General features: G+C 44.9%; 1 protein-coding gene across 1 annotated transcript; it reads right to left on the reverse strand.

Annotated features, from left to right (window-relative positions):
• Positions 1-8,677: 8,677 nt before the first annotated feature.
• LOC146185223 (acetylcholinesterase-1-like) lies at positions 8,678-11,986 on the reverse strand. Its single transcript, XM_084607775.1, has 2 exons — positions 10,440-11,986; positions 8,678-8,825 (listed from the first exon to the last, which is right to left on the reverse strand). Exons 1-2 carry the CDS (start codon positions 11,984-11,986, stop codon positions 8,678-8,680), a joined length of 1,695 nt encoding a protein of 564 aa, XP_084463901.1.
• Positions 11,987-12,613: the final 627 nt, after the last annotated feature.

Genomic DNA, 12,613 nt, shown 5'->3' on the forward strand with positions numbered 1-12,613 from the left:
ATGCTTACGCAAGGCTTAAATTTTTCTTTGACCTCTCTTTCGAGAAGTAGTACTTGAAGTAGCGACGTATAAACGCCAGCATTGATTTTAGAGCTGTTCAGTGCACGACGTTGCGTTTTTTTTGTACATTTTTTATTATGCAAGTAAAAAGTGCTATTTATCCGCTGAAAGGTAAAAAAAAAAAATGTATTGAGGCTCTGAGATTCTTTAGCAATACAGGTAAAACAATTGACCGAGACGTGTTGCCAAGTACGTTCGGGCTCTTGAAGCAGGTAGGAAATACCACTGCTCGACTTGGAATGCAGCGAAGCGGTGACTAGAGGAATGACTGCATTGAACCTTCTTCTATGCCACTGCCCAATCTTCCAAGAACTTGCCTGGGTATACGTGTCCCCGCATATTACACCGCTTAAATGCATGACTGCACGGCACTGAATCATGTCTCCGTTTTCTGCGTCTTGTGGGGCACGCAGTGCGCTGATAAGATAGAGCTACCAAAATTTCATGCTTCATTTACATGCTTATACTCCCTTTCTGTTTGTAAGTGAGCGCTGTAGTTCCCTGAAGGTTCACAAAGATGGACAGCTGAGGGCTGAGAAGGCTAGGAAAGGCTATATGTTGCTTCGGTAAGTACCTGTGATTTTCTATATCGTGCTCCATGTCTACTCCCCTAATGAATGCTCGCATGTGCGAAGCCCACTGGCCCATACCAAACGAAAGCAAGAGTTATGAAAGCGGTTTGAGCAAAACGAGTGGTTTCGTACTCAGTATTTGCAGTCATTTTTACAAAAAAAGCGATGAGCGCCAAATGTGACATGTAAGAGAGAAACACTCAGCAGCGAGGCGCTGGGCGGGTTTAAAAGAGTGCACCGATTTGGGGCTGTACTTAATTTAACTTGAGTTTATTATGGCGAAAGCAATACGTACTACTCTAGGTTTCTAGCCTTCAGCGTAGCGCGGCCGGTAGTCACGTCTTACCCACGTGACGCTGTGACGTCACACCCCAAGTGACACTAGGGTGAGAGCTGGGCTACCAACTCAAGCGGTCGGCGTAGCGCGGTCGCAGCCACGGCGCAGCGCGTGACGTCCCACTCCACGTGATACAAAAGCGAGAGATGGGCAGGAGCTGCCAACTTAGGTCTCTCGTTTCACATGGGACGGTTTTGTCAGAATCAGCCTGCTAGGACCCTGGAATTTAAGTTACCCCTATAGGCCACTAAGGCACGTTCATACGGCTTGGTTAAAGCGGGGCTTTATATGGTGGGCTGAGGAAGAAGCGTGAAATCTCGCTGGTATCGTGAAATCTGCCAAGACCTGTTTAGAGTGGGCTATGCTAGCATGCAGTATTCTTTTCTGCTGGTGACATAATTATTATTCGTAAGGTGATCTGAGGAAGAAAACTTCGGCTCGAAAAAAAGCTAATTTTCCCTTCAAGCTATAGTTTCCGTCGCTTTATTTATTTGTCTTCAAAAAAAAAAAAAAAAAAAAAAGAAGAAGAAAGCCTCGAAAAACAAAACCACCAATGTGATATGACAATAATTTTAACGCTCTTGGGTGACAGATGAAGTAATAAACTTCTTTTTTTCTGTAGCGTAGCCCTGGACGGGGTTCGGTGTTTTGCGGTGACGAAGCGGTATGCGCCAGCGACTGTCGCAAGTAGGTATTAAAAGCGAGTGAACCGAACATGAGGGGGAAATTTCTGTTCGGAATAAAGGTTTTCTGCCAGAAGAAATCCCTCAAGGCTGATGTTGTTTGTTTTTTAGCCTTCGGTCAGCGCTCGAGCTTCATTTGATGATTGAAGCGTATATATAATTATTGAGATGTTTACGCCACGTCTACCTCAATAAGCAACGTATAGTCATCGCCACTGCTTGTACAGTGCCCCGATAATGGATCAGTAGCAGAGCTGCAGTCTTCCATGTTAAGCAGGACCCGCTCCCTTTCTAGAGCGAGTAAACAGTTCTCGGCTGATTTCTCTAAACGAGACTACCAACTCGCCCCCCAGGCCGTTATTCTGAGACTACCTTAAAACGCAAAACCCCGTTCGGAACTGCGTTGCAGAGATAAACGTAATTCGCTACTTGGCCGGTCGTCTGGGAGCAATAAAACTGCTGCCCTATGACGTGGTTTTTCTCGTTTTTCGTGGGCATTTTTTTTTTCTTCATAAGGCAATAAAGAAAGGCCGCGCAGATCGCAACTTGATAGTAACAACAAAGAGAGCAGCGTTTCGTGACGATCTGCAACTTTTGCATTGACACTTTCTGCTACGAGGTATATACGGGGTAAAAAATGATCGAAAGAAACGTAAAGACAGTAGTAAGCTTTGTGCTGAACAGTATGGACTTGGATATAGCAAGGTTAATCAGAACTCCATTTTTGACGTACCAAGCAACAATATTATTAAGATTTGAATTGAGCTTGAATTTCAAGATATCCAAAGGTAATTGTATACTACATCTGCATAAAGTATGCAATCAGTGGTAAGAAAGATGTATTTATTGGAAGAATATTGATATAGATTAGGAATAGATGTGAACCAAGAATGGTACCTTGCGGGACCCCTATTTTAATATTTATATAGAAAAGAAACCTGATATACCCATCTTTGTTCGGGGTTATATAAAAAAACAAGAAAATAATTTATAAAAAATTCCATGAATATAATAAGAGTCTAGTTTATATAGCTATAACCACATCCCGATAAATTGGGTCAAAAGCATTTATTTGGAAGCAAACTGATGCGACATCATACTGAACGATGTATAAAGAACACTTGCAAAATAATTTTGACGGGAAATCACTTGATGCTTTGATGTCGCTTAGCTCACGTCTCTCGCTAGGCAAGCAAGGTTTTCGCCTGAGGACAACTTTTTGTGATTTTTACAGACACTGTATTTCAGCCCACATGGCTGACATACAGAAGCTTAAGAATAACTTTCAATGTTACCGCATTTAAACTGTGAGAGTAACTACAGCTTGAGCTCCTCGTTTCCATAAAACAAGGCACCAAGGCTACTAACGAGTTGAACAATCGAAAGTCGCCAGGACCTGACGGTCTCACTGCATCATTTTGCAATATGTTTCAACTTAAAAGAGGGATAGGCCAAATGTTATGCCAGGTCTCTACAGACGCATATGACCGCAGCAGTCTGTGCTCATATTTCTCAGGCTCGAATTCCATATTTATGCCGAAGACCGATGTCAGTTCAAAAATAAAGGAAATATCGGCTGCCTGTCAAATAAGCTTGACACGTGTAGACCTGTATTCAGCTAACACCCAGACCACCATATTATATTTAATGATTGCTCTATAGGGCTACCGAATGAACTAATCCGAAGAGAATCGTCTGGCCTCTTCGCCCTCTCATCACCTGTTCTTTAGGGTCTGCATGACACTGCAACTTCATCCGTTGGGCAGCCTTCCCTGCTTGTGACTAGGAAGAGATTATGAACCACCTTTTTTTTTGTCTTTTCCGGAACCTGATCCCCTGCGGAGGTCTCTCATGTGAGACTGCCAGGATCTGGGTCTGCCTGCCAACGGTGGTCGATACCCCCTGCTTTGTTGCGAAAGCAACATTATGCCAGGTTTCGGCCCGTCGCGTAGTCCGTGGCCTCAGTCACGAATGACCTTGAACAGCCGCGAAGAAGACGAAACGGAAGAAGAAGACGAAGAAGATGAAGAAGACGAAGAAAAAGTAGAGGAAGAAGGCGACGAAGAAGAAGAGGAAGAAGAACTGCCGATCACTCGAAGCTAATGCTTTCGTTCCACATTCGGTTCAGAAACATCAAACCATTCTCATTTTTTAACCATCAGCCACCTCTTGGACCTTCGATTGGAAAGGAGTCTGGCATCTCCGTGAAAGCTACAGGTTGTACGTGTGCCGGTTTCATATCGCTATTGGGGCAAGAGGAAGGGACCTGTCTGATTCTGTCAAAATAGGATATCTTGATCTCTCACGTGTGCCTGGTGAAGTGGAGGTTGTATGCACCAAGAGCCTGGACGGCGCTAATAATAATGCCGTAGAGAAACACGTACCATGACTAGTAATAGTGTAAAGTAATTGACAGCATGGCAAAAGGTGCACAGTCGTGACAAGCTCTCAATTCTTCAAAAAAAAAAAGATGTTTCAATCCGGCACTTGAAAACAGGTGACAAGGCTTGGATACGTCTTGTCACCTTGCTTGGCTTGTTTGGCTAGATTTTATGGGGTTTAAAGTTCCAAAACGACTCAGGCTATGAGAAAGGCATTTAAACTTTGTAGTGCTAGTATTTACAAAAAGAGGCGCACAGACAATGTAGAGAAGCAGGATAATTAAAAAATGGAGGTCAGGAGCGATAGGAGTGGTAACGCTGTCCTCAGGTCAGGGTTACTTGCTAGTTGCCGGTTAATCGAAGACGCCTTTGTACTGCATTGCAATTATCCGAGATCGTGACGACTGATGATAGTATCGATACGTCACTGGATAAGGCCAGCTCCATACTATATTATTATACCAACAAATATAAAACAGTACCTTGGTACAAAAGGAATCCTCAGTAGTATGTCGCTGGCATTAAGTCACTAGTGACACGTTGATCTACCGGTCAAAAACTGTGCCTGTATAATCGAACTAGTTCCATCTGTTGTAACAAGACATCCCTTTAAGCACATTGGCGCACTCTTTTATAACCGCAGCAGATAGATTTACAATGAAAAATATTAGCAATTGCTCAGATTTATTGACGAACTGTACCAGTACACAGCCAAGAGTTACAGTAATGAACACGCAACAGGCCTGGTCGGCCCTTCTACGCCATTTCCTGCTTCATGAATTGCGCGTATTGTAGCACTATTAGAGAGAGCATATAAACATACGTGCACACACTGCATTTGGTAGGCTGTTTATATCGTTCGGAGGGTAGCTGTATCCGCTTAGTACTAGTTCATCCGTTAGCGTGGTTGTATGTCAATTGCTTTTGCTTAATTTTTGTAAGTGAACACGCCATGAAGGGAGCGGAATTAACGTCATAAATAAAACGAGAAATCCCTTGGCTCGATCATGAAAAGAGGGGCGCGCTCATTTATTTGAAAACCAGTTAAGACGCTTACGTATTAGGAGAAAACACAGTAGTGGTGATATGCGCACTTTTCCTCAGCTTTTTTTTTTTTGTTTTGAGCAGGGCAGGGGATCAAACAGCTCGGAAACAAACGTCTTCGTGTGCCACCAAAATTGGCATCTATAGTGAACAAGCCACACAGCACGGGTAAGTACAGGTTAAAATAGCCAGCCTTGGACTCCTTGCTATGTGGAATAAACGTGGCGAAAGTGAGAAACGTACATAATACCAAACACGTTTCTCGAAGAAAACGTTTAATTTTAAGCAAGAATCGACAAAGGGGACAGTGACTGCAGGCTTGGAGCCAACCTTGAGAGAGCGGCAGAAGGTACGCGCTTCGACAGTTCCAAGCGTAATGGGCGTTGTGTCGTTGCACAAAGCAATGTATGTTCCACGCAACCATTGCACACCATTGCAATTTTTGTGATCTGATATGCGTCGATCGCTATATGCAGGAATCTTTGTAAAATAACGGGATAGACAGTAAGCTGGCCGATGGTGCTTTGTGCCAAGTCTGTTGTGGGAGTTACAGAAGTCTGGACGTACATGACAAATCAGTGGACGAAATCAGTATTCAGATATACCACTCATCCGTAATGATAGCACGTTGGTCTCCATGGTGCATTAAGAGAATCCTAATTAAAAACAATCAACCTTGAGAGTTCTTCCATTCTAAATGTAGGAAAACATCGCCACGTTGGAAATTTAATGTACCACCATGTATGGTATAGTATATTAGTATGCAGAAGACTAGGGTAATGTGTGACAACCTAGAGAAGGAACAGCAGTTTACAATAGGTAGAGAAACACTGAAAATTGTAGGAGAATATGCATACTTAGGACAAGTAGTACCCGTAGATCCTGTCCATGAGAGGGAAATAACCAGAAGAATAAAAATAGGATGGAGCGCATTTGGCAAATATTCGCCAATTATGACTAGCAGCTAACCAGTATCCTATCCTATCATCATCAATATTCAATGTGAACTAGACAATTATCTGATAACAGATTATTTTTTATGCGAGAGTGGCTGCAGGTTCGGAGGTTCTTCCCATATCGCACTGGCGGTATTGAGAGGTGTGGTTACACATTGGTCTCGCCAGGGATTCCGGTACACGGTTGAGGAAGCCGTGATATAACAGTGTTTATTAGCCATGACAAAAGGTTATTTTATTTCAATACAGTCATGACTTTAGTCACTTTATCTATATACTTACTCTCGCCTGCAGGGATAGCCCGACGTAAGGAGAAAAAAAGAGTTGACCGGCACTACACAGGCCCTGATTCTGCTAGCAGCAGTGTCCGGCCCCTGATTTGCTGGCACCAGCGGCACGTCGCTTTCCTATTTCGTGCGAACAGATTATGAAAGGGGGTGTAATTCGACTGCGGTCCGCTTAACCAAACTGGTAATGGTATAAATGCTATACGCGCAGCTTCGCCAGACAAAGCACCTTACACCTTTGCTTGTTGACATCAATGTAAGCCCTAGACTATAACGTGAAGCTGACGCTATATGACAGCCGCAGTAAGCTACAGTGTTAAGTGCAACACTGAGTTTGCAGCAAGACAAAGCTAATATTTTCATCATTTCTTTCTATAAGGTGGAATTTCGTATCATAAATAATATTCGACCAGCGGGAAAGGTACATATGGTCAGTGCGATTGATGCTGCAGAGTTTACGTTATTATAAGTTAACTAGAGATCACTTACTCCATGATGCGGCGTAGGTGGGCGCTAAACGTTCTTTCTTCTTTCAGTCCCTCGTCTGATACCTATTACCATCCGCTTCCTCTTCGTCTTCCTCTCTCACCTCACTCTCTACACTTCTGAAAGTAGAGGAGGAATTCTGGCTTCCTATTTTGCCATTTGGTGACCTAAAGAACAAACGCAGGAGCATATATACCCACAATTGAGGCTATACTGCTGATTAAACATAACCTGCCGCCTGTCACGATTTTCAGCTGGAGGTTTCACATAGGTGAACCCGACGATGCCGGCTATTTATAATTGCATATCATTAAAAGATAGCGAGGAAGTTAAGATTGACCTTAAGAAAAGACGTGATAACGCCTTAAACACCGCTTTATCATTCCGTAAGATTTAGGCACTAAAAGGCAGGCACATAGTTTGGCAAGGTGTTGAAAGGCTTTGGGTGGTTTATTGTTTCTGGGAAAAGAAAGGCGCGGTATCTGTGTCACTTCTCGGTGTAAACGTACATTCGGTATAAACGGCGAATATTTCGAGGTACCTATGTCGCCGGTTCAAATTCTCCCGAATTAGCCTGCATCTCGACTAGAGACGGATGCTAAACGGGGAGCGAAACTGTATGACACAGCGTTGTAAGTTCTTTCATAACTCCGCTGAAAATGAATACGTCGCAGTTTTGATAAGATATCACGTGCGTGCTTTTTAGAGCGCAGCTCTTCGGCGCCCGTTCCTGCGTTTCGCGTCGTCGTCACCGTCGCCGTCGGCGTTGTCCCTCGTAACCAGCTCTGCAGCTGGGGCAGCCCGACTGTATACACTTGACTGCATATGGTCATGAATTCGCGGTAATCTTTGACTGCCCCGCAGTAGTGGTGCAGTGGCCCCACCGCTACCAAGCGCATTCGTCCGTTGCCTTCACACAACTGTAAAACAATTGAATACACTTATTTGCATATTGTCAGCAATTCGTGGTAACCTTTGATTGCCCCGCAGTGGTGGTGCAGTGGGTAGGTGCTCGCGTCTGCTGTGCTAAAATGATACGGGATCGAATCCCGGCCGCTGCGGTTGCTTTCTGATGTGGGCGAAAAGCAAAGCGCCCGTGGGCTGTGCGATGTCAGTGCAAGTTAAAGAACTCCTGGTGGTCGAAGTTTCCGGAGCCTTCCACTACGGCGTCTCTCGTAGCCTGAGTCGCTTTAGGACGTTAAACCCCATAAACAAAACCAAACTATCATGTTTGACTGTGTCGAAATGCCGGTATTTTATCATAAACCTGGTGCCTTGTAACTGTAAGTGCCGCTTTTACTGGTCACTATGGGCGATAAAATTTCAAGCCAGTGTAGACTGTTTATACCGAGGCATCCGATATCATGTACAGCCGAATGACAGAGAGCATTTAGAACTTCGGCGAAGCCTTATGATAACAAGTGTACCGGTAAGAATATTTTTTTACATACAAAAGATGATTTAGGAAAGAACGAGTTGTCATTACGTAACTACGCCGTCATGCCTACCTGTCAGTAGTCAAGGTTGAAAAGAGCAATGCACTCCTGTTCTTATGCTTGATTTGCACTTGCTTTACTTCCTTCCGGCGCATGTTGAAAATACGACAGCCGACAAAGCTAAGGATGGTGCGCGAATAAGTTTTATTTCACTTTGTTCTACGATTACTACGCCGAACATGAACCAACGCCTGAAGTGTTCAACTTTACCAACTTTGCGAGGCTATCTTTTATTGGATTAACAGCTTAAGCTGATATGTGCAAGACGAAAGACATGCCGTATCACCATTCTTATATTAGCAGGCTAAGAAAGCAAGATTTGCTTTAAATCTGCCCTGAATAACAGAGTTTCACCAGTGTTTAAAATAAATAACTTTATTCGTGGTAAAGATAGGGTTTCCAAATTTCACACCTCTCTTGAAATGTTCCTATTGTGAAGTTATTCGGTCGAAGAAACACCGTTGAGTAAGCAGGCGAAGAGTAAGCTGGCCATGATCTTGTCTGCTGCAGTAAGCCTGGTTTCCTGTGAAGGTAGATGGAATAATAAATGGAAAGCATTCGAAGAGAAAAGACGAAAACAGTAATAATGATCAGACACATCTAGCGTTTCTCGCTTTAACTGCCACGCGAAAACAAAACACTTCAGTCTGTTAGCTCCGTAAACAAAGCCAAACCAGAAGAGTAAAGATGCGCTCTAAAAATTCCAAATTTTTCAGAGACGTTTTCTGACTCAATAAGTGGCATGCTTTTTGCGAGAGCTACAATTTATGTTTTGTCATTTAAAGTGAAGTTCGGGATCTACGCTTGTTGCGATTAACGCCTTAATTCTTTGTTAGCAAATATGGCTCGTGTGGAAAGAGCAAAGTTTTTCCGAGGTCTTTTTTGAAATCGCAGTAATTTAACGTAGCCCGCAAGAGCAGCTAGCATGTTGTGCAATAGCGACCAGAATCTTTAGTTTTTAAGGTAGAGGGGGGGGGGGGGGGGGGGGCAGCTGTCTGTATCGTCGCTGCTTACCGTAGAGGCTCGGTGGCTATGGCAGTAGCCTGCCCAGTCCAAGCTGGCCGGTTCGACCCAGCTAAGTTGACTGCCCTTCCACGTTCACGAAGTGAAAAAAAGAAAAAAAAAACAAACAAAAAAAAAACCATCCGTGTGCAGCCATTTCCGCGCATGTTAACTAATGTCAGGAGATCAAAATTGGTTTCAAGCCCTGTATTGTAGCAGTCCTTGCAGGCCACAGTGCAGTTTCGGCGCATAAATGTTCGTCAAACTATCAACCATATGCTCAAATATCGCTGAAACGGTCGGTTGAGGCATTTATTATGACAACAACCAAGCGCTGTCAATGGCCCTGCAAAATAGTTAAATAGATGCAGCTCCGTACGCCTGCTATTTAGAAAAGACAGCTGTAAGGACCCAAAGAAACTGCGGTCATGCAATACTGTTTAGGCCACTGCATTAAAAATGGAGTTATAAATTGTAATTTTTTGAAAAGCTATAGAAAAGCGGCTAACTAGAGCCAGAAGTTTTCGTAGAGACCGTAGACCCTGACAAAGGAAATTATTGACTCGTTGGCGCGGAGCCACAAATACGGACGTGGAGCTGTTTACTTACAACAAACTGCAAGTTGAAAAAAAGTCACACTCCAACGCGAGCAAAGAAATGATATATAGAAGAGCAGAACAAGACAGATGGAAAAAGGGGAGAGGGGGCACTAGCGAGTGGCACTGTATTATCCTGAAAGGCATGAGACTGCTATTCTCCGATATCCATAGGGTCCTATATACAACAACGCACACAATCTTCCTTTTATTTTAGTTCCCGCCTCACCTCCATATGCCGGATGAGTAAAATACTACGCACGTTGTGCGGTGGTCTTGTCGGCTAAAAGAAGACAATCGAGGACGGTCAAGTACACCAAAAATCAAGTAACACCGTTTTCATACGTAAAATTTCTGTATGGGTACATTTAATAAGCTATTGCAATTACAATTAGGAGAGATCTTCCTTCTCTTGCTCTACCATGCAATTACAACTGTATTTTATGAGGCTGATGTTACTACTTCAGAGCCTCAATCAGCACAGAGTGAATGTCCTGTTCTCTCAAAACTGCAGTAAACTATCAATAAACAAAGCTTACCCTGACTTTGCAAACTTGTAAAACATCCTCATCAGCTCTTTCGAGAAGCCTTTTTCTTCTTCTGTGACTTGCACTCCTGAGAGAAGCTTCTGGGCATTTGCGTCTAACGGGTCCGTGTATTTGGATTTGTCAGCGATGATTGAGTCGCCCCCGTAGAAGAAGTAGATGTCGTCCGAATGCGTCACTCCAAAGTTTTTCGGCCACAAACTGAAGGATGGGCGGTGGTCAAAGACGTACCTGTATGTCGGTATGCCACTTCTGGTGGTCAGGTTAGCGAAGAAGTGAGTTGGGCAGTCGAACAGGGCGTCACCGAGGACCCTCGAAAAAGTTGCGAAGACAGAATCACTGTCATGCTCAACGTCGTAATCCCCATAATATTTGGCCACTATTCCTCTGGCCTCTTTGAATGGAATACCGAACGTAACAGCTATGAATGCCATCACGGCTAACCTGTAGTCTTGCTTCAGAACTAGACCGATTTGTGGACTCAGGTACTTGATGTTGTCAACAAATAAGGTACCTTCATCTCGAGTCGTTCCGAGAAGGAAGCTCTGCACATCCAGCTCCGCCCAAGTAGCTGCTGCTTGGGGATCATAAGGCATAAACTGATCACCGAAAACAGGAAAGAACAGCTGGTTAAAGGGATCTTGTTGTCTGACGGCATCCATGATGACTTTGGCGTCGAGCGTCTTCAGACACGCAGCTACATCTGCCACCTGCTTGTCCGCTATCCTTGTGGTGTTGTAGCAGCCCAACACCCCCGCAATGTTTCGCATTTTGGCAACCGAGCTCTGTCCTCGCCACAAGATGGCACTCAGTGGTGTCGCACTCTGCATCACGACCTTTTTGAACAGTCCTCGGCTGTAGGGCGAGGCGGCATGAAAGCCGACCGACATTCCACCCGCGCTCTGTCCTGCGAACGTCACGTCATTGCGGTCGCCACCAAAGTTTGCAATGTTTTCTCTTACCCACTTTAGCACGAGATGTTGGTCCCAAAGGCCATTATTCGGTGGGGCGTCTGGCGTGTTAGTTGTGAGGAACCCGAACACACCGAGGCGGTAGTTAAACGTTACGAAGACGACGTCAGACCTGGAAACGAACCTTTCCATGTCGTAGATGAAAAGTCCCGAGTCTCCCCATTGGAATGCGCCTCCGTAAACGAACACAATTACCGGCAATTTTGCGGGGTAGTGTTCATCCTTGCATTCAGGTCGGGCGGGCCTCCATACGTTGAGGTAAAGGCAGTCCTCCGAGGAACTGTCGTAGTGAAGCGTCACGCTCTCCAAGAACCTCAAGTCCAATTGGCAGCATGGAGCCGGCTTCTTCGTGGCGTTAAAAACCCCTTTCCACGGTCTCACGCGCCGAGGTCTTTGGAAACGGAGGTCTCCAACAGGTGGTTCGGCGTACGGAATCCCGTAGAACGCATCGACGTGCTTGTTATTCACGATAAAACGCTGACCTGAAACGAGCCCCGAATTCGTACGGACGACTGGGACATCGGCTGTGCATAATGTGAGGATGGCGCCGAGCAGAGCGTAGAGCAACATCTCCGCGGAACGCGCACAATACCGGCTCTCCAAAGCAGGAATGATGTGGAGAGGGCCGCTGCGTCGGGTCTTATAGCGAGCCCGCCTTCGCGCATTGCGGGTGCTCTTGGTTTTTGTTTTTCTGTTTTTGATTCTGCGGGTAATTGAACAGAAACAGGCGTTGGTACATTTGCTAGTTTTCACTTCCTTGTTATTGTGAAGAACCGATCGAAGTTGGAAAAGGCGTGGGATCAATATACGGCTCTGTATGTGACGTCAGCCTGGGTTTCAAGTTGAGAAGTGAGAAAGGAGATGAAAGAAAAAAAGAGCAGTCCTTCTGCGTATAGCTCCAAAGAAAGCAACGGCGCGGCGATCGCAACCACCCAGGCCCTGCAATTATAAAAGAACCAAAGCGTACTTATGCGAAAGCAGCGCCGTCCTCCGCCTCAGGGTCAAAATCCGGCGAACGCTAGTGTGCGCCAAGGTTGTTGGCTCAAGAAACAAAAGAGATTATTTCACGTAACGCTTACTTTCTCCGGAATTGTAGGGTTCAGCATCCTCAGCAACTACAGTTGGCGAAACAAGGCGAAATTCCGAGGAGGCATGGTCACTCCATTTATAGCCCTTTTAGTTGTGCTCCTTCTTTTC

The sequence above is a fragment of the Amblyomma maculatum genome, chromosome 6, assembly GCF_055883805.1.
Source record: "Amblyomma maculatum isolate TAMU_Amacu chromosome 6, ASM5588380v1, whole genome shotgun sequence".
NCBI classification, from domain to species: Eukaryota; Metazoa; Arthropoda; class Arachnida; order Ixodida; family Ixodidae; genus Amblyomma; species Amblyomma maculatum.